This window comes from Nicrophorus vespilloides, unplaced genomic scaffold, assembly GCF_001412225.1.
Source record: "Nicrophorus vespilloides isolate i.1.1-1 unplaced genomic scaffold, Nicve_v1.0, whole genome shotgun sequence".
NCBI lineage: Eukaryota > Metazoa > Arthropoda > Insecta > Coleoptera > Silphidae > Nicrophorus > Nicrophorus vespilloides.
The window spans coordinates 139,801-162,884 of NW_017097767.1; the positions used below are offsets into that span (position 1 = coordinate 139,801).

At 37.2% G+C, this 23,084-nt stretch overlaps 1 protein-coding gene across 1 annotated transcript in view; it reads right to left on the minus strand.

Annotated features, from left to right (window-relative positions):
* Nucleotides 1-2,735: 2,735 nt before the first annotated feature.
* LOC108560897 (roundabout homolog 2-like) overlaps nucleotides 2,736-23,084 on the minus strand; it is an 84,255-nt gene continuing 63,906 nt past the window's right edge. The window contains exons 3-7 of the mRNA XM_017918615.1: nucleotides 6,792-7,073; nucleotides 6,467-6,733; nucleotides 5,852-6,129; nucleotides 5,544-5,760; nucleotides 2,736-5,174 (exon numbers count right to left, since the gene is read on the minus strand). Of these exons, the coding sequence (XP_017774104.1) occupies nucleotides 3,250-5,174; nucleotides 5,544-5,760; nucleotides 5,852-6,129; nucleotides 6,467-6,733; nucleotides 6,792-7,073 (2,969 nt within the window). The 3' untranslated portion in view covers nucleotides 2,736-3,249. The remainder of the gene's footprint in view (nucleotides 5,175-5,543; nucleotides 5,761-5,851; nucleotides 6,130-6,466; nucleotides 6,734-6,791; nucleotides 7,074-23,084) is intronic.

The window sequence follows — 23,084 nt, forward strand, 5'->3', positions numbered from 1 at the left end:
ATCTCAAGGAATTACATTGAAACCTAGTCATGTTTTGTCCTCTACTCACCGATAATAATCATTTTAAATTCACGAGCAGTTAAAAAGGAATCATCACCATATTTGTGCAATTGAAAACCTAAACTGCATAAAAAATTATAGAAATTATAGAAGACTAGAAGACAAATGGGCGACAAGAAAACTGAAATAAATACTGAACAACTTTAAAAATACGAGGTTTGAAAACTATTTAATAAATCTGCCTGAAACACCAATTACAGACTACTTAAGAAAATTAACTTTTTTTGTTCTGAAATAATAAGATTGTGATAATAGCTTCACATTTTTATCAGACAAAACTTTTTGTATTAGTGTGATTTTCAAGATATTTCGATTACTTCTTGGAAAATTATTGATATATAAAATATTATGTAAAGATAATGGAATTATATTGTAATTATACTGTATTTTCTGGTAATAAAGAAAATATAATAATAATAATTTATCAGTGGAAATAATTGATTTATGATCTTAAATTATCACGTATTAATAAGGATTAAGTATGATAATACAAAGTGCACCAACGATGTATAAAATCCATAAGCTTTCAACTTATCCAAGATAATCGCGTGATCAACTCTATCAAACGCCTTGTTAAATTAACGGCTTGCGCAAATTATATCATTTACGAAATGAAATGCATTATTTACAATCTGCAATGAAGGCGAAATTGATGAAATTATTATGGCACTTAATGATAATATAATTTATTGGGAAATTTAACAGCAGCGAAAAATAATGAAATTTATAAGCAATTTATTTTATAACGCAGACACGCCGTGATCGATAACGCAGTATCGGCAAACATGATTAACTTAAGTAATTTAAACCAATAAAATTACGAAATTAATCAAATCGCTGCTGAAAGCTTCTCTTTCCCCCTCATCAGATTTTTACTAGTAGCAAAATAACAAAGTAGAAAGTAGTAATAAAAAGTTTTTCATTGTTCTTTCAAATAACATTATTAGTAGTAAAAAATAAGGTAATTGCATAAAGCTTTATTCATCATAGTTTTTTTTTTATTTCTATTATGTACATTTTTCTGTATTTTGATTTGATACAACAATTCGTGACTGTACAATTGAAATATTTGGAAATGTTGAGCGGCCTCATTCAGCGAAAATAATATTCATCCCGAAAATCCCTTTCACGTTTTATACCATTCGCGAGTGATTTTATTTGCGGGGTTTTGCGCTTCGCTTCCGGCTTTCTGCTCCGAAACAATCCCCGATGCTTTCATGAATACCCAAAATCTGGAAGACTAGAAATTCTACGAAAGCCGCGACGACCGCACGAGCCGCAGATTAAATTCCTCCACTTTCCGACAGGCCCTTAATTAAATAATAAAATAATACGGAATACTACTGGAAAATATTCCACCTTACAAATTTCATAATACAGCATTTGAATCGTTCATTGTGCGAGATCTTGTTAACCAGGTTTTTCAATATAATTTATATAATGCCGTATCTCAAATATAAAGTGCATTCGTATGCAGGCTTGCGCTTAATTTAGGACAAAAGTATAATAATACAATTAACATTTTTATATAATACGCACACAAAATTTTGCATGATATCATTTTAAAAGTATTTTTTGATATGAAGCAATGAAAATCCTTTAGATTCTAAGAATATCTAAAGGATCACTTATTATTACTTATATAATTTAAGAAAATTAGCACAAGTAAGTTATTATTGCATAAAAAATGTTGAGTTTTAACTTCAATTTATTACAAATTATTACATAGAAAATTTACTTACCTTTTTATTTTTTAATGTTGACTAATCTGAAAATAAATTATAATGGATTGTAACAATAATAAGAAGGGTTAATGTATAGTTTGAATAAGTACAAGTTTATTTTTTTAGTTATAAATAACAGAACAAAATAAAATAAATATCTACATCAGTATCTTACATGCTTAATGTCTATACAAAGATACAAATTTATTCCAATTTTTTTTGCTTATCTTTATACTTCTCAACACTTCACCTTCACACATCCACCCTCACTTTTCATATATATACTATACGTTTACTTTTTTTGTTGTATTTATCGTCTTTAACAAAATTTATATTTTATATATATACAAGCTGACAATACTATATACACAATTTCAGTTAAAATTACTTCGAATTTTAGTCCACAACATATATAATATATATAAATGTATTTATATATACTTTTTTTTCGTTTATTCTAAAATCACAATGTATATAAAAACCTACGATGATTAATAGTTCCGTTTCATTTAAATTTCAATATTTTTCTTCACCTCACTTTTTCCACGGGTCACACTTTACCAGTGCTAAAACGTATTGCTAATAGAAGAATATAATAGGATTCAGTCAAACAAAGTCACCACTCGAAAGTCTACAGGAAACACAAAATGTAATAACAATCTCAAGGAGGCGGCAGTTTCTTTGGTTATAACCTACATAAGCGCGAAAATGATTACCATCTTTTTCTCTTACATAAATACACTAGTAAGATTTGTGATTATATACTTTATATACTTATTTATTTTTTTGTAGTCGATTATTTTTTTTTTTTATTTTTTGCTTATTTTTGTTTTCCTTGCAATATGACACGATGAAACTTAAACTACACGATAACGTTAAGAACTAAGTGAAAGTAAAATAATAATATTAATAAAAATAATAATAATAATAAAGGAAAGGAACGGCTTTGATTATTATTGTCTCCCAATACGAACAAAGTATTATTTCTTTTAAAAAGTTTTAGATTTTCTTTCTTTATGTTTTGTGAATAGTTGGGACATTTAGGAAGACACTTGGTAACTTAAACAGCTACGGACTAGCAAAACGAAACAAATTAGATAGATGTTTTTTGTTTTTTTTTTCTTTTTCTCTTTCTCTATTGATCTCAAAAAATCTACGCCAAAAAAAAGTAAATCAATCTCTTTAAAACGTCATCATCTGCAGTTGGGATGTGGGAATTTAAACGTGAAGCAAACATTTTTTTTTGATTTTGTTGTTTTTTTTTTAGTATAAAAATATTTTGCTCGTTTGTTTAATTTTAATTAAATTCCTTAGATTCTCATTTTCGAAGTGACGTTTTTTTTTTTTTCAATTATTGTTTTTTTCAAAACTTTTAATAAATTTAGAAAACACGCTAGTGTCTGAAGATATGTAGAAAATCAACTATTCACGGGTTATTCATGCTTTTAAGTAGTTTTCAGTTTCCTTATTTGACACAACGATTCATTTGGCAGTGCGGGATGGGTCTAGGTTTGATGGACGGGCCAGCTTCCGCGTAGAGGCAAGAGGATTCACTGCAGGAACATGTGGTGTCGTGACTGCTGGAGCAGGAGTTGCGATCGGTGTCGAGGTCCGCTTCGCCACCTCCGTCTTCCCACTGTTGGTTCACCCAGACTTTGCTATTATCACAGGTGTGCTGTGGATGGCAGTGGACGCGGGGAGCGGATCTACGACCAGAGCTGCCGCTGGCCAACGAACAATGGGTGTCGCAGTTGTTGCAGGATCCGGTCCTTGGTTGATGGTACTGAGCCACCCTTCCGCACTGGCTGCCTTGGCCAACGTGTGCGGCGTAGCAGGCGTATCCACCACCTGCACTTCCGCAACTGCTTCCACCTCTTGGTGGAGGTGCTGGGATGCTGGGACACTCCGGAGGAGGATGATCCGGTGGCGGCGGGATAATCTCCGACCAGCTTGGTGGAGGCAGCAGCATCGTCGTTGCATACGGTGTAGGATTGTCCGGAGATTTCTTTGATTTGTAGAAAGTCGACAGACTTCTGGTATCAACTTCGGCGTAGTCCGCGGGCGGAGCCAAGGGTATGGATGAGTCTTTGTCGCAATCAGCCGCTCTCCAACCTCTGTCGATCCACAAACTTTCCTTGGGATTCAGCTGCGAGGCGTTAACTACCGGCACTCCACAATGGCCCAACTCCTTGGTTGAAGTTTGCCTGTATTTGAAGTAGAGGAAGCCCCCGCCGACGACGAAGACAATTACCACCAAAATGGCCAACAACACCACAAACCACGGCTGCTGCATTAATGGTACCAGGGGACCAAGGGTTCTTGGACTTTGAGCCCTCGGCGTAGTTTGCAGTGGAATTATGTTGGAGAAAGGCCCGATGCCGGCGCGAGTTAAGGCCGCGACTCGGGCATTGTATGTGCCCCCCGACGTGAGATTGCTTATCATCACCGAAGTTGTATTGGCGTTCATCGTAATCATCGATCGCGCCGCGCTCCCCTTAATTTCTATCTTATACCCGATGATAATTCCGTTGTGGTGCTGCGGAGGAGGAGGCAACCACCTCACCAACCATGCCGTATCGTTATGCAATCTAGCAGTTATACTGTCCGGAGGAGCGGATGGCACATCCTCGAGGGTCTGCGCTACTCGTGAATTCGACGGTTGTCCCTCCACGGACTTGTAGAACGGAGATATGAAGAACTCGTATTTGGTGTACTTCTTGAGGTTCGTGACGGCATAACTCTTGCTGCGGATATCCAAAACGGTGAGGATGTTGTAGTTGTGCGAGCCGCCAGACAATTCCCTGAAGCGAATATATAATCCCTCCACGTACTCGGGATTACTTAGGGTCCAACTCAACTTCACCGAACTCGAGGACAGCGGCTTCGCGTCACGTAAATCGACCAATTTGGTGCTCAACATCGTCCTCGCCGTATCCAATTCTGAACGCGGCACAGCACGGGAATTGGCGAGGGTCCTGGCGGCCGCAGAAACGGGACTCGCCGGAGATAGACCATGAGCGTTCTCTGCACGCACTATGAACACGTACGAACTGTCCGGCTTTAATTCGCGCACTACCATGTAGGGATTGGGCACCCGATGGGCAGCTACCACCCAACCGGTCTGTAGATCGGGGCTCCAATATTCGACGGTGTATCCGACCAAGCCCATCTCATCATCAACACCTCCATCCCAAGACAGACTGATGCTTGATTCGGTCGCGTTCAGAATCCTCGGTGCCGTCGGGGCTCTCGGGAATGTTGATGGATCGGGACTGCGATGCAAAGAACCACTCGAACCCTCCACAACGCTCAACGATGCTGACCACGAACTCTCGCCGCTCTCCGAAGTGGCCGAACAAGTGTAGACGCCAGAATCCTCAACTCTTAAATCTATTAACAAGAAACACAACAAAACAATCATAACAACGATCATCGTCAATTTATTACACCATTACACCTTGTTTATACTATAATGTTTCAATAAATAACAAATTTATTTATTTTATAAAATTATTTAAAATTATAGAAAAGGCAAATTGAAGTAAATAAAATAATAAATATAACATTTATATATATTGAAATGATGTGAAGCAACAATTGACTGAACTCAGATTAAGTGCAATCTGCTTTAATATGATATTCAATATAAAATGTCAATATTTGAACTTGGGTCCTCTTCGGACTGAAGTGGTGTAAAGTTGTAAATTGCAAAGTGAAATATTTGGTAATGGTTGAGAGAGGAGTGGAGTTAGAGCTTACCGTCAATGTCTAAAGTGCCGGAAGTGCTCAAAGTATATCTGTCTGGCAGATGATCCTGGCGAAGGACTTTGCTATCCTTGAGCCACTTGATCATAGGCGGCTCTCCCTCCGGATTGGCTGCTTTGCAATGCAAAGTGACAATGCTGTGCAATGGAAGCGTTTGATTCGCGGGACCGATTTGAATAATGGGCGGCGGAAGATCGGCAACAGAAGTAACCTAAACGTGTGAGAGAAACAGAGAGAGAGAGAAAGATGAAGTTAGTAATCCATTAATACAACAAACGGGATCCGGGCGTTATTGAACTCACTTGAAGGAAGGCCCTCACGCTGTTGGATCCAGCGACGCTCAGCGCCGAGCAAACAAGGAAGCCGGCGTCTTCCCTTTGAACACCTTGGATCCTCAAAGTCCCGTGCGAATTTACGTTCATGTGCCCGTAAGAGTTGTCGGGGAACATCAGCAGCTGAGAACCCTCTTTACTCCAAAACACCGAAGGCCTCGGATTCCCCGTCGCAGCGCAATGAAACTCGACGACGCCGTTCAAACCAACCTTCTGGTCCCTCGGCTTCTCTGTGAACGTTGGCTGCGCTATAAGTTAAGGAAACAAACAAAACAAAGCAAAGATCAACATACCATCCATAGCATTAAACCTTATTTCGTGGTTCTCGGACTTTAATTGAATTTAAAAAGTCGAATGAATACGGCATGAATGAGAGGAATACGTCTAGACGCTCGAAAAAAATAACGCCTTTTTTTATATATGTGAAAAGCGCGAGACAGATGGACAGAGATACGAATGGGATTATGGTTCCCCTTTATAACAAGACTGATTTATAATTGACAGTGGGGCAGACCCATTGTTTTCCCTTCCGATTTTGATTAAACATGAAGCCCTGGAGGCTTTATTAATAATCCTAGGACTTACAATTGACCACGAGCGAGGCTTTGGCCGTTATGCTGCCCACGATGTTTTCGGCATCGCAAATGTAGAGACCCTCGTCGGAAGTCTGCACGCTGTCTATCAGCAAGGACTTGTCGTCGAGGATGCGGGCCCTTCCCAAAGGCATCTTCCCATCTTCTCTCCTCCACATAACATTCGGTGTAGGCTCTCCTTCGACGGTGCAATGAAAAACAACCATCTTTCCTATAAGAGCGATAGCATCTTGCGGTTCCTTATTGAAAAATGGTTTCACTGCAACGATATTGATTATTAGCATTTCACTTAGATATTAAAGCGGAGAACTTCTTACCGTGGACGAAAAGTTCAGCAGATGGAGTATCGCGAACGCCGACTAGATTACTAGCAATGCATTGGTATCGGCCTTCGTCATGCTTACGGACGTCGGAAATCATCAGATTACCGTTATCCACGATGTGCATCCTCCTCTCATCTAGATCCAGGTTCTTTCCATCCTTCTTCCAGATTACCGTCGGCTCGGGGTGGCCTTTCGGAGGAGTGCATTGCAACAATGCCGTCTCCCCAGCCGCTACTCTCGTGTCAGTCGGGATCACGCGAAAATCATCGCGCAAGACTGCAAACAGCAACAACAAAAAACATCTCCATAAGAATACGTCTACTGATTACCATAACAAGTGAAATAGAAGGAGAACAAAATAAAAACATGTTAGGCTATTCCCGGAATGTACTTTGATATCTAAATAAAGTCGTAGGTGTTTTTGATGCGGTTTTAATCCCATCAGAGTTAGGTGCATTCGCGTATAATTGTTGGCTCTTTGCTTTGTAAATTTTGCACGTACGGCCACCAAAGGAGCAACCTGGCTAGCAGCAAATGAGCGCAAAGATAGCTAAAGAGAACCAACTGTGTTATATCTATCCTCTGAATGGTGTCCACTGTGTCCGAGCTAATAATAAATGCGACTCACTTTGCAACTTCATTTGGAGACACCGGAGAGGGAATACCACCATCATCATCAGCATCATCATCATATCACGAGGCGCATCTTCGCGTCTATAGCATGCGCTTTTTATTCCGCATCGAAAGTTTTTAATTCGAACCATGCAGGTTCACGAGAGCTCACATCCTCCATCCTCGTATAAATATAAATTTGTTTTAATTAATAAGGATGCTGTGCACAGAAGTGCTCGTATTTAATTAAAATTTATTACTGATTTTTGTTCGGACTCGCAGACCGAAAACACGTTTCTCTCTCTCGTTCTATCTTTCTCTTCTTCCTTCATTCTTCGGTTTATTTCCATGCGTGTAACGTATTTTATGCGGCCCGTGTGTGCCACAAAGGGGCGACCACTTTCAAGTTTTCCCATGCATTTCGCACTTAGACTCGGTTTTCAAAGGGAAAAAACGAAATAGATGAAATGAGAAACAAATGAAAAAGAAAAAGAGATAAGATTTTCGCACGGAAAATTAGCGGAACGCGAAATCTCTCACTTACAAAAACGGAAAAGCAGTCTTTGTTCGAGCTGTCGACTAGGAAAAGTTTTTAATTAAATCAGTCAGTGAAACGGGAACTTCGCCCGCATTTCATTTCATATATATCTAGTATTTCACCCCTCGGAGTGTATCACTAAACAACCAAGAGAAAGCTATTCTTCACATTATAATTTATGAACAACAAGTTGCTACTACAATGAAGATAATTAATTGACTTTTAGATCTACTACATTAGGTTTAACAAGTTTCATTATGTATAAAACGTATCTTGTAGATTAATAATAAAGTAAATTATTATCAAATAAGATAGTAATAATTAAAGCTATTCATCAAAATATTATCAAACAAATCAAATAATTAGAGCATACGTTGTATCATCAAACTTTAATGATATAATACGAGTGTATGAAAAAGTATTTTATTTATATATATATTAAGTTTAATTATCTTATCTAAATGGTGTTGAGGCATTAATGTAAATGGAGAAAAGGTGTAGCAACTTGTGTGTTTAAAAATAGCTACCCATAATTTGCCATAGCGGTAGTAAAAAATATATATATTGAAATTTCAGCAGTTTTTAATGCGTTATAGATGTGGACGAGGAAGGCTCTTGAAGGAAGAAAAAATCGCTTTAGTGCGGATGATATTGGTGCAAAGAAAATTCAATATCTCCGCCCGGTTCCAGTTTATGACCAATATATCATTCCAATTGATTCTCTAGCAATTCCGAAAGTCTTTTAGGCCATTGCATATTTCATACGGGGAGCGGCGGCGGCGATGGAGGCGACTAAAGAAAAGAGGGAGAAGGTGGGTTTTCGATTGGACTTCCTCACGGGAAACTCGATATTTTATTTACATTATCACGCGACCACTTTACTTCAGAAAACTGAAGAAATAATTAAACGAGGGAAACGGTTTTGATTTATCTCCTTAAGAGGATGTGCCGGCGCCTAATGGAAGCTGATTCGCTCATTACTTCGTCTTTGTCGCGAAGGGGGGAAAGTCGATAAATAATCGGGGAAGACTTAATGGCACCTATTCAATTTGCGTACTCGTTGAATATTTTAAAAACCTGACGATGGCTGAGCAGAAGCAGCAGCAGCACCAAAAGCAATGCGACTAGAAGAAAGGGGGGAAAAAGGACGGTTGTTGAAACATTGTATTTCCTTCACATTTGAAAGTAAATGGATGTATTGTGCATTCAGTCCATAAAGTTTTATGGCCGCGGCTCTTTGCCGACTGCCTGCCGAGCATCTACCCTCCCCCTTCTTAACCGCCATTGCTGCCGCCTCCACCCCCCGTAACAACCGCCCCCCGCGAAGCTCGAAACCAAAAAGCCTTGAGGGGGCGGCGAAAATTGCTTTGTCTCACGAAGTGTGTTCCAAATATCCGTGGATTATTCCCGGTAGTTTAATTTAATCCCGATCCCTCAAACCGGATCGGAACCATCGAATATTGAGTAGATGTGCTAACAAATACAAACAACAAAAAAAAAGAGTAGACTAGCAAGATTTCAAAATTTTACCCTCAGAAAAACGGGAATGCGATGAACGGTTATTTCCGATCGATAAGCTAGACCAAACTTTGCACCTAAACTGTCTCATCGTCCAGACATAAAATGCCTTTACCCGCATGACTTCACAACTATTCCACTAACACTTCACAAAGTTTTCTACCAAATAGCGCACAAATCACATTCTAATTTGCTAACTACGAACGCAAATAAAATAAATTGAAACAAAAAAATTACATAAAAGTTATGCTATTCGATATCTTCATCAACATCTGCACATATTTGGAAATGATGCGTATATATGCTAATTAGAATTTAATGTGTTTATACTATCGACTGCTGGCACTTAAATCTGAATAAAAGTAATCAATCGATAAGAAACGAAACGAAGAAATAACATGCATGCTATTTGATATCTTCATGAACTTATTTGGGAAATGATGGATGCTCATATGCTAATTCCGAAATTGAATACAACAGTACAAAACCAATATTTTAATAAATTCATATCGAAGCGAACGCAATACCAATCGCAAACGTAAATAAACATCCATGAATTATTGCTAATATAAAATTGGTATTTTTTTATATTTTTATTTTCACGTATCGCGTTACTCAGCATCATTCGATACTGAAGATGAAATTGAATAATCGGAAATTCACTCATCCAACAAATAAAGTGTTATTTCTTTTGGTGTTTGCTTTCGATTCGAATTAAACATTATCTTCATCCACTATTTGTTTGACACATTTTGCAATACTTCTATTTTAGAAGCTTCTACAATTCAATATAAAGTCTGATGGAAATTGAATTTAGTATTTCTATAATTATATCTAAAACATTGAAATTAAAGAAAAATTTTCGTATATTCAATGAAAAATTGAACAATTTTAAGTGTTTTAATTATATACGTGTATATTGTTATTTTAAATTTATTAATTTAAAGAAAAGTATTGTTACTTTCAACAAAAATCGAAAGTATAATGACTTATTATAAATGCATCGAAAAATCGATCAGTTTTAAACGAATGAAAGTAAAAAAAAGTCCAACCGCGTGTTGTATTTAACATTGAATTAATGCACGGTGGAGCGATTAAAGTGCATTACATAATAATTTCCAATTGTTACGCACCAAATCCTTTCCGTTTAATGGTGCTGCGTTTTTTACGCCCTTTGGGGGATTCGGTACGTTTTGTTTGTTTTTGTTTTGTTTGGTTTAGTTCGCTTTGTTTTGTTTGTCGTCCAGTTTTAATATCGTAAATTACGCATTAGCAATTAATTAGTTGCGGATGTTTTTATGGTTGGATAATTTCGGTTTGTGTGAGAGGGGAAGAGGGAGGATGTAGGGTGGTGTATCACCGAAAGTCACGCGAATCAACGGCCAGCTGGTATTAAAAATTAATTTCGATCCATCGACGACCGATGGAGTTTTATTGCCGGTTTATATCCAATTGCCTTTACGCCCTTCATCCCCCAGCGTTTCCATGCAATATATACATATATACACCAGGAGGTCATAATTGATGCGATAAAACTTAATGTTTCATATTGGTGCAAACAGACACACACACAAAACCAGACATCCCTTACGAAAAGCCCTCTTGCGCCGCACCAAAACGACCGAAGAACGAGGGGATTCCTCCGTTCACCGCCGCCGCCTACGTTCGTTTCAGGAAAACACCTGACGCCTCCCCAGTCCGCCATCATTAAAATGTATTTCAGCCCTTGTTTCAGTTATTTCTCCTTTTACCTTTCTCGCCTCAGAGAAATAAAGTAAAAAGGAACAAAAGGGAAGAAGATGAAAAACGCACACTCTCACACAGAGAGAAAAGCAGACCAGATACGAGTAGCAGAAAAAAGAGTAGCTGGACGAGGAGTTGCAATTTGAAGAAATTCGCGAGATAAAAGGGAGCCGCGTTGTCAACGGCGGAATGCAATTCGCATCACAACGAGACAGGAATAACGAAAAGGCATTCCGGTCCAATAATAAACTTTATCCTTGCTGGGCCTTCTTCTGCTTATTCCTGTTGTTCTTTTCTTCTCCGTCTGCCCAGCTCAGAGGTGTTAAAAATTAACGATCATCGTTTTCTCGCTTCTCTCTTTTTCTGCCCTCCGCCGTTTGTTTCATAAATGCAAAGCAGCCTCCTTATCTTATTTATTCCAGCCTCGTAAAAGGTGTTATTATTTTTGCACGTTGTCGCGCGTAAATCAATCTGCGCTAATTGAAATCTTTACTCATCTGCGAATGCACCTACGCCAACTCAATTTAGTCCGAAAATAAATGATAAAGACAAAAATATAGATTGTATTACACCAGTCGGCACAATCTACTTCCATATTTGTAATGTGGTAGCATTAAATTTTAATGATTCAATATCACAAGATTTATTTTCAATTGGATTTTATTAATACTGTTAATATTATATATATATTTGTAATTAAGTGAAAACTATAAAATAATATCGGCACATGTTACTCTTAAGTATGTTGTGTTGTTGGAAATGAAAACGTTCATATTGATTGAAAGTGAACGAAAAATTCCGATTTTTTTTCTAATGAAATGTGTCTTGTTATGAAATGAAAAAATATCATGATAAATTAGAAGAAATCCAAGTTATTGCACGAAAGGAAACAGTTGTAGTAAAGTTTGATGGTGCAATAAAATTCGTAAATGAAAGGGGTCTGGAGAGTAGCGCATGTGTTGCTTTAATTTATCGAACCGGACGGCACTCCGAAAATGGGTAATTTTGCGTTTTAATGCAAATAACAGTACTAAAAAAAGTAGTAGTAGCAGCGAGTGTAGCCGGAGGGAAGGTAATAATAATTAGGAAATGAAACATTTGATGAGGTTAATAATTCGCGCGTGCGAACGTCGCACGTTTAGGTTCACGTGTCGTGGGGTGCAAGTAATAAAAGTTGTAGTAATACAATTCCAGAAAGTCCCTTTTGTACGTTGTGCGAGAGACGTTAGTTTCTGGTAATTGGCGTGACCGTTGGACCAGATAGAGCTAATAGCGCTAATACCATCCATATCCTAGGGCAGGACGACCGAACCTCCCTCCGATCTCCCCTTTCGACCCTCGTATGTAAGCTTTATTTGCTGCCCCCAGACGGACTAATATTATCCCAGGGGATAAAAGCGGGTAACCCGCAGTCCCTACGAACCACCCTCCAACATCCACACGAGCCAGACAAACACCAGCACTAATGCCCGTAAAGTATTCGATTGCAATTTCCATTCCATGATTACAACGACTTTATTAATAAAATTTTGTTTGCATTAGGGCGTTCATTAAAGCCGCCCTCCATTCCAATTAAATGCGCAAACGAATTCACCGTGACCGCACACGGAGAGAACGAACGATGCGCCAAGAGCAGAGAGAGAGAGAGAATGACGTTTTTACGTAATTAGTGAAGCAAAATTTCCAGAAATGGAAATCGATTTGTAGGGAAAAGGAAACAAACGGGACTGTGAAGGGTGGGTTGAAGAGAAGAGGAAATAAAAATGGTGGAAAGATGGAAAGGGTGCTCGTCCTTTCCCCCGTTGGTTTTTGTCTTTCCCGGTGAAAGAAGCGAAAGGAAGGATAATCCAATATCCTGAACGAGATTGTCTTCGGGGGTTTGGAGCGGCTGGAAATCGCCCCCAGATCGTCCATACGAAACAAAGCAGAAAGAAACAAGAAGAAAAAGACGAGAGGAAAAAAAAAAGTAGATACAACCGGAGGGGGATGAGAAATAAATAAATAAAAAAAAATAAGAGAAGGCATTTGAATAGTTTCCCTCTGGTCCAGGTATTTTTCTTCGACCAAAGAAAGACAACGACGCAAAGGGAGTGACATTTTCACCAAAAAGGATGAAAGTCAACTCTAAATTAAATTCCAACTCTAAACTTTTTGACTCATCACTTTACTTATGAAATTATACTGAGAAATGTTCAAATGTATTGGAAATATACAAAATCAATAGTAATTAAGAACATAATGGAGTGAAGACATTAATTTAACAAATTCCTTAATAAAACTAATATGTAATATTAGTTGTAATGATTTGATTGATATCCAAGAACGTAAATATTATATCGATATGAATAAATATTTATAGTATCATCAAACATAGTTCACTTCTGCAAACAGAAATCTTCAATATTTATAGAATATATTTGCTTTCAAACAATATAATTTATAATTAAAAATCTAATAAGTTTGTAAGTGTCGGATATATTTGACATATGTGACAGTACAATTTAAATGAGAGAAGTCATTGACGATTGCACTGTAATGAAATTTAGAAATGCTAATGGGTGTGCTTTATTAGTCAGGAATGTAAACAGAGCAGACTTTAATAGTGGTTGAACGTGTGTCGGAGGGTAGATGCTTGCTTGCAGAGCGTCAGATTTAATAAAGCCCTGGTGCTAAATGTGACAGTGCTCACGCTCCTCCCCAATGTGAAATAAAATCAAATGCTTTAAAGAATTTGATTCTAATGAATAGCGAACGTGGGGTGTAAATTAATACCGGGGGTCTAGTGGTGTTTGAGTAATGGATAGATGCGTGCGGTCTTACGCAAACGTTAATGCGCCGTGTTTTCCCTTCGGAGATGATATCTATTGGGGAATACCGAAGGAGTGCGAATCCCTCGGAGGGTTGTTCTAGAAGGAGAAGGCATCAACCCGTGGAGATGGAAGAGAAGGGTGTTGCAACTGAAGAGAGCCACGCGACTGACACGTGCTTTCCGCAGCAGCAGCTGAGAGGGTGTCGTGTCTCCGAGACGAGAAATTAGTCGCTTTGTTTGAGCGCCCCAAACCGAAATATCCGACCATCCATCCAGAGATGTCACTCATCCAGGATGAGGAGAAGAGCGACACATACACCCATACGCAAATTGGATGCTGCGTAAACACGACGGATGCAAATGATGTCTTTGACCCATCCGACGAAACAAAGAGAGATTACCACAATCGAGAATCCCGTCGCTGATCTCACAAATCTGCAAATGTGTATGAGATAATCGCGAATCCACGAAAAATCTCTACGAAAATAGACCCGTTCTCCTTTTGTTATGTCCCACATTCTCATCCTTTACTTTTGCTCGCTCGCGTCGTCCGCCTAATTAAAGCTTTTTAATTGCTCCACAAGAACAATGAGACTCTTTGTCATGGGCAATCATTAAATCCGAACGAACCCCTCGACAACAACATTCAAATGCATTTGCTTTTTTTCGATCACTTCAGCCAACAAAGGATGCTCACAAGTTCACACACGTACGACGGCAGGAATACACACATCCAGAGCGAAAACCTACTTCTCGCATTCCCGACTCCCGAAATACACCACAAATGATTCTTTGTTGAGTGCTTTTTTTCGTTTCGAAAAAAATACACAACAATAGGTTGAAGCGTACTTATTTTTGTTAAGGTTAGATGCATTGTACATTTTTCGAAATGGTTCTATAAATAAAATACTATTAACTAATTGATTGTATCGTATTTCTCTCAGAACATAATACGTTTATTTATATAAATGTAGTACAATCATCTATTTTGTAGCGTGTAAAACTCTTTAATTATGTATGTACTTATTTTTATAGTAACAATCAACAAAAAGATGTAATTGCCAATAAGCTTAATAATTGAACACTCCACTGTTATAAGTTTAATTAACGCAGTATTTGAATGTCAAACAATTATAATAAAAATCGTGACTTGAGTAATGATATGAGCTGAAGTTTTATTATAATAAGCGTGAAGTGTGTGTGTTCTGCGGGCAAATATATATATTATGCGGCATGCGAAGTTCAGCTCGGGTCTTCATAAAACTAGTTTACTTATTATTTGTGGGGCGAGTCACGAACTAATAATAATGCTAAAGTCTAATAAGTTCGTGAAGTGCGGGTAGTCGTCGCATTCTATTTTATATAGTTCGGAAACTCCCGGCTATTAAGTTTTATCGTTGGCCAGATATGAGCTCTAACTAAAAACCCCCCTCAGGCCGCTGCTGCCTCCGCCACCGCCCTCCGGCCCTCAGCCATCCGCAGGGCCATTGCAACTACGCACATTCAGTCCTCAACCCCCAGCACATTCGAGCCGACAACGAACCCCCCGCGCCGACATGTGTATGTGTAATACCTGACTGCGTATCGACCCGAAACGCCACCCCCGGACACAACGAGGGGATGTTATCAATATCCAAGGGCGAATTTACCCGACTCATTGGGTTTCCGCCGCCTCCCAATAAGTCAAAAGATAAAAGCTCAAAGGGCGCGCAGCTTACCTTATTTATTCAGCCTAAACACTCTCTCTCCCTACATAAACAGTTCCTGTTTGTCAGCGTCAAACAGCAACAACCCACGCATCAACAAAACATCAAAAAAAAGAAAAGAAGAGAAAAAACACAAGAAACACAAAACAAAGGATATATAAAAAGAATCGCGTTTGTAAAAATCGTAATTACAAGTGAGGCTCGTGGTGGCATCGATTCGTTTCTTACCCATAGGATATTCTTTTCAGATTTAGGGGTAACAACAGGGCACGAAAAAAACTTGCCCGGGTAAAACAAAAGGTGCATTGTAGGGTGGCAGAGTGCGTGGGGCTAATGTGATGGAGCCAGATGTTGCAAACATAAATTTCAGTATGAACCGAGGCCACACAAAAGGGCGCACGACGCGCGTTGTCCCTTAACCACCCTTTTGGCCTTTGTTCTCCATAATAAATATTAGACGACAAAAAAATCACTCACACATCCCTCCCCCCACTCAAGCGCACGCACAAAAAAAAAGTTTGCTTGCTTTTTACAATCTCTGAAAAACCATGAAACGTAAGAAGCAATTGTTGGTATTCAGCCGAAAAAGATACTTTCTAAGTAACTTTTTCAAATACTTAGGGTAGTTGTTGAGGACCGTAAAATCTCGAGAATGATACGCACAATATGTACTCATTTTAACACACAATGAATGAACGTGCTTTGTGTATACACATTTAAAGATTTGTTCATAAACATTTGATACGTACTATATACAAATTCATTGTTTCAATAATTCTACACAAATGTGCCTAATATTCAAATTGTACGTTATTTCTTAATTACACTTCGGAAATTTTCATTGCTCAGTGTATACTTAATTCATCTTTGATATTTTTTCAATGTATCTTTAGTTGCATATATTGCAGACATTAACTAACTTTAGTCTAACTCAAATTGTAAAGAAAATCTGTAAAAAATAAATAAGCGACATCCATCGATCGATTTAGATATGGATAGGTGAATAGGGGAAAAGGGAGAATATGTATCGAGTATATTTTTACTGTAATGTGTTGCAAGCACGGAAGAGATACAGTGGAACGTATGCAATATTGAATGGTCGACGGATGGACGCGTGGAAGTCGCAGAGTGGATGTTCCGAGAAATATAGATTGCTTTTCCACATCACCATTATAGCATACTTATCTACATCTATTTAATCCAATAATACGTGTTTGTAATTGTTATAAATTGTATATAATCAGAAAATGTTGTAGTAATTTGATCAATCTACGAGACTTCTATTTTTATATAATCGAATTTATTTTTGTCTATTGGTTACCAAGGTAATAAATAAATCAATATATTCAATAAACTTTAGTATTACAGTGCTTATTTATTATTATTATATATTAAAAATTTGTAAAAATTAGATTTTTTTTACTTTTTCCTAAGAATAGATTCGAATTCTATCAGTAAATGTGTTTAAATTTTAATGAAACAAAATTAAATATTAAAATACTGTATAAACTAACTGGAATCACAAGTTTAAGTAGACGTTGTGCTAAGTTTATTGGAATTTCAGTATGTATTTTTGTAACTGGAACTACTTTTACGAGCTCTCAAAGTCGGACAGAGGAGATTTCACATACGAGCGAGAATTTATGGCCGGAATGAAATCGGCTTTTTAGAACCAATTAAAAACCCTAATAATAGCAACAAATGCTCGGAGGGATCTTTTTTTCTCTGTTTTGTTAGTATCGACCGATTGATTTATGTGCCCGATCCTCTTCCTACCAGAAGGCATTTGTGTGGCCGAACGTAATAAAGATGCGATTGCACAGAGACAATAAAACAAATAAAATGAGAGGGGGAGTTTGTAAAACCATGATGGATGTGTAAACAATAAAGAGTAGATTGATTTCCGACCATGCCGTCGGCTAAAAACAAAAGAGCGATGGGGGTGAAACAAAACAACAATAATAAATTAAAAAAATCAAGGGAAAATCGTAAATGGAAGATTGAAGTAAATTCGAATTTTAATCGCGCGCTGCGAAGGGCTAATTGTTCACGAAGAATGAGCCGAGAGCATTAATCATCGTGAGGTAACACAATGGGCGCAGAGCCCAGCTCGATAGGGGTGAGAAGACAATGCGCCTACCCCTAATTGCCCCAAATTTATTACCTGCAGCTAAACTATTTCGCAAGGAGGATGAGAGGCCCATCTCCATCGAAAAATAAGAGACACCTCTCCCCTTTATCTTCAGCCTTCCCGTCAAACGTGGCCAAGATTAATTAAGGCCACCCCAGATAAAAAAAGGAAACTCTCTCACTAAAGGGAAGCAATCATCNNTTTCTCTCGCCCTTCCTCCATGGGTGATTAAAGATTTATTCTTTTCTCGTACACAGGCGCCAGTGCTACAAGAATTAGCACTTTACCACTAAAATAACGGTTTTCCACGCTGGAAGCCATAAATAACGACCGCCAAGACACCTCCGGGTGTTGGAAAATTTAAATTCCCCAGAAAATTAAACGCCGTACAGCGCCGAAACATCACATAAACTCGATTTCTACACCCTATTAAAATTTGATTCAGAACCCAGAACCTATTTTAAATACGAGTATTCCCAAGTGATTATAAATTATTTCCACAATCTGCAATTACATACAACAAAATCAATTTAGAAATTTCCATTAATTATAATAGTAGCAATTATCTAATATGATACTAACAAATAAATTATTACAGTTTTTTGTCATGTTCATGCAAGAAAACTGCAAAACATTGAAAATTATATAAAATATCTGTATTTTCAGAAGAATTCATATAATATTTTTAGATTTACACAGTTCAGTTGTTTCATCGCTGGTAATATTTTTCTTGGTGTATCCTGTGTTTAAAGTTCTCATATATATATTTTTTTAGCGAGAAGTAATAAAAGTTTTACGATTTGTTTACGAAAATCGTGGAAAAGTGTAAATAAACTTCGGGTTTCCAATACTTGTAATTGGTAAAATTGTGACTGAGTTGCGAGCATAAACCGAAGAGGCATTGACCTTTCGAGTTTACATCATTCGAACAGTCTTGAATGTGTATACATGCACGAGAAATTGGATTTCGTATTTTTCTTCATATTCTTTGATTATTTTCATAGTGGGATTGATTTTTGACTGACGAGCTATAATTAATACCGTTTCTCAGAGACTATTAAACATTTTTTATGCTCATTGAAGAGGTATTAATACAGAAATAGTTATGATCGCTTCGAGTGAGTACTAGATTTATTGTTCATTTACCTCATACTTTGTTACATCGAACTGTAAATTGTTTCAACATTTTTAGTTCTAATTTTTCGTTACTAAAAATTCAAACTTCTTAATTTCAAACTTTTACAGTTTTGTAGATGTATGTATTTCGTGGAAAATGTTTTCAGTGCAACGGCTTGAAGGGAATTCCTGGGATGTTAAATAGCCTGAACCACTTTGAGGAGGAAATAAAAAGCTGGTTCGATCGGATCGGAACGAAGAAGACGCGATGCAGCAAACACAACAGCAAGAAAAAGTAAATAAAGTGAAAGAAAAGGAAAACGACGAGTAGTTTACATGACCATTAAGGCTTGGCTCCATAGATTAAAAATTAATTAGTCCTAATCTCGGCTTTCGCAATTTGCATGCGCATTAATTATGTCGGATTAAAATAAGGTTGTCTTAATATTATATTATGGCTGTTGGCCTGGGACGAGTTAATTTAATTAATCACTGGAGTTAATTTGATATGCGATTTAAATGGGATGTAATTTATACATGGGAATGCGCGCGATAAGATCGATAATAAAATAATTTGTCACGATGGGCGACTATTAATATTGCAGCCGGGAATTTCACACAGACAGACCAAACTCTTTCAGGCTTTTCATAAATTTTCACTGAAAGGTCTGAAAGTTTTGACTGATAGACAATTAGACGGTTTGCTTGCTCCTATTTAGACGGGTATCACATGTGCACACCATTAACACACGTGTGCGGTTTCATACAGGCCGGTTCCTTACAAAAGACCCTATGAGTTTCAGGAAAGACACCAGCTCCGAAACTCGACAGATGAAACAAGACCAAAAGCAGAAACTGCAAAAACTGAAGAAAAAAATAATATAAGAAGCAAAGCACGAAGAGTGAGGACGCAAAGCGAATCGTAAAAAGGAGACGGCTTTCAGTGCGCACATCTGCATACATGTATAAATTAGCATCTGCTTTTGAATCTCATATACTCCTTATATCTTTGATTAATAACGCGTTTTAATTTTATATTCATTTCATTAAGTATCGTATCATTCCTTTTTTTGTTTCTCCTCTCGACGGTTAATGCGATTCAAGCTTGTGTTAATTACACACTTCATTCGTCATGTTATTTAATATGCAAAGCCTATTTATTTTAGGAATATGCATCCATTTCATTTATAACGACTTTGGTATAAACTACAAGCAATACTTTCAATTAGTTTTTGATTAGATCTATATATATATATATTACTTTATTCATTGAGTCATCGTACAAGGACAAGGTTTTTCTGCTTATTTGGCCGAGACGAAATTGCAGATGATACGCTTGTTCACTGGGGATATTCCACTAAGCAGTTTTTCGCATCGCAACTTTGTTAAATTGTATTCCTCGGAGACTCTTCAAGTTTCAGACCGTTTTTTCTCTTAACCACTCATCTCACTTTTTAAACGACTAAATGCAAAATAGAATATAACTTCATCTTCAATTAGAACTTTTTCCTGTAACAAACATAACTCACAGACTTATGTAACCTTTTGCATATTTTACTCCTCTATAATTATATTTAGAAGAAAATAACTGTAATTATAATTAAATCTCCTAAAACAACTTATATTTGTTCAGATTTCAGAAATTTCAGAAAAAAATAAGTGAAATAGAAAATGATATACTATCTAAGAATGCACAATGCTTCTCTACTTATTTCAATTCTGAAAATTCACAACGTTTCCACCGGAAATAACGCTACTAAAGATATGCAAAAAACTAAAGCGTTTTGTGATAAGCGAACACACACATAGTTTAAGGAAATTCTTCTTATATAAAACCGGAAGTTTCGTATTGCGTTAGCATGGGAGATCAAGTAAGATTAATAGATTATATTTAGTAAAAGTTGCGAGTCTGTAATTCTTGGAACTTAACATCACAAATGCAAATTCTATTTATCTTAATACATAAATTATTTCGTATAATATCACAAACCTTAGGTTGTTGAGTTGTTTTATAATTAAATTAAAATATTAATTAGTAAATAATTATTTAAAAAAAATAACGATATTAATAATAATACATAATAAATTGTAAATGTAATATAAATAGAAAAATGATAACATTTGTAAGTAAATTAGAAAATAAGTGATTTTACGATTTGTGCTAAATTCATTGAGTATATAAGTTGTGGTAGGATAATAAATGCTTTCTCGAAACGAAACGTGCAACCGCTGATCGCTCCTTCAGTTTTCGAACCTACACGTTCGGACATGCCTGCATAAATCAAAGCTAAACACACACTTCCGACCACACACATTACATAATCAATAAGATTTTAAATAATACATCTGAAATCCTTATAATGTTTACCTAATGTTCAATTTGAAACATGCCATATTGAAAAGTGCGCACGAACGGAAATCAAGGACTTTTTCATAATAAAAATTGAAAAGGGGGAAAATCCTCATCCTGTAATCATACGAAGGGGGAACGTTTTCTGTTCACATTTTTTTTATTCTTCACTCATATCAATTTAGAAATGTAATCTGCTGAGTGTTTAATATTTCGAAATTGATTAAAGCTCGGTGTCGTTACGGGACAAAAGTGGTTTGCAGTTAAGAGGGTGGTAGAGAAAAAAAAAACTGTTAAAGATCGATCGCATCTCAATTACGGAAAGCTCTAATTAGATTACGCAGCCGGAATCTGTATGTCGTAATGGCTTTTTTATTCCGTTCGGCGGAACGAGAAGGTAACGAGTGAGTGTATGTACGTGGGTTTTAATTAGTGTAAAAACACGAACACGGTTTGGTTCATAAGATAGGGATGAAAAGTGAAATAATGAAAAACAAAACACACACACACACAGAATAAAAATAAATAAAAGAGCGTGTTCGGATGAGTGCGAGGGAGATGGAAGTTGTGATATATAAATGCATGCAGGAAAGGGACAGAGGGATAATATTCATTTCGCCCAGGGACCATGTATATGGTTTAATTAAAATTGTAAATAACCTCTGGCAGAGGCGAAGTGAGAGAGGAAGAGAGGGAAAGTAGAGGAATAAAAAAAAATTATGGTGAAAAAAAATTAATGCTAAACTATTGCCAGACATTGTCTGCAGCTCGGCATGCTTTAATTAATTCGAGGCTGATTAAAACGAAATTTCCACGAAATCGATAGTCGCTTGTAGCGAGCGTTATATGCGTGTTATGTATAACGTAGGTATTCATCTTCGTCGAGGCCAGAAGCAAACAAGAGTGTGGAGAGTATAAAATCCACCTTCGACAAGAGCATAATCCACAAGAAGAATCAATATTTGCCCTCACGTCCTTCCCTTTCATCCTCGACGGCGCTCGCTTTTACTGGAAATTGTTGCTTGCATTAACACCAGATACGGAGGAACATTAAAAGGCGCCGCTTCTCAATTACATACACACGCTATTTATGCAACGGTTCGGCAACACAGAGGAAGAAAAAAAAAACGCATCATTTGCATCTCCTAATGGAAATACCGAAATTTTCCCACATCGAAGCGCGCCGCTTTCACGACAAATCTCTGTTTGTCTTTCGTAACTTCCAATGGGTTTCATTACACACACTCACAAGGAACTTTGAAATGAACAAACCTGACTTCGATTATTGCCCTTTAACCACTTCCATCTATTCCAGAGCTCTTCAAACTTTCTCAATCTACAAAATCCTTAAGATTGTTATTTTTCTCCAGAATAAAATTATTATTTTTAATTTAGTTTCGTAAATAAAGTTAAAATCGATCTACATCCACATTTCAGAATTTAATCTTAGAGCATTTAGAGAAAAAACAATCTTCCATCACCTTTGAAATGAAATAATAATCAGCGAATTTCCACTTTGACTCACGGAAACTTTTAAAGAGATCTATTTCCACCCATAATCTAAACTTTACATTATAAAAGAAACAAACCGTATTATTTGACATGACGTAATCTGAAATTCCTGTTTGAGTTTCGGCGTTTAAGGTTCATCCAAAGTTCAAAGGGAGACCGTCTCCATTACATATTGCTCCCTATCACTACACCGGAAATGAGTCGAGGAAACTATAAACTCGTAAGAAACGGGGAGCGCGATTAGGCTCTCGT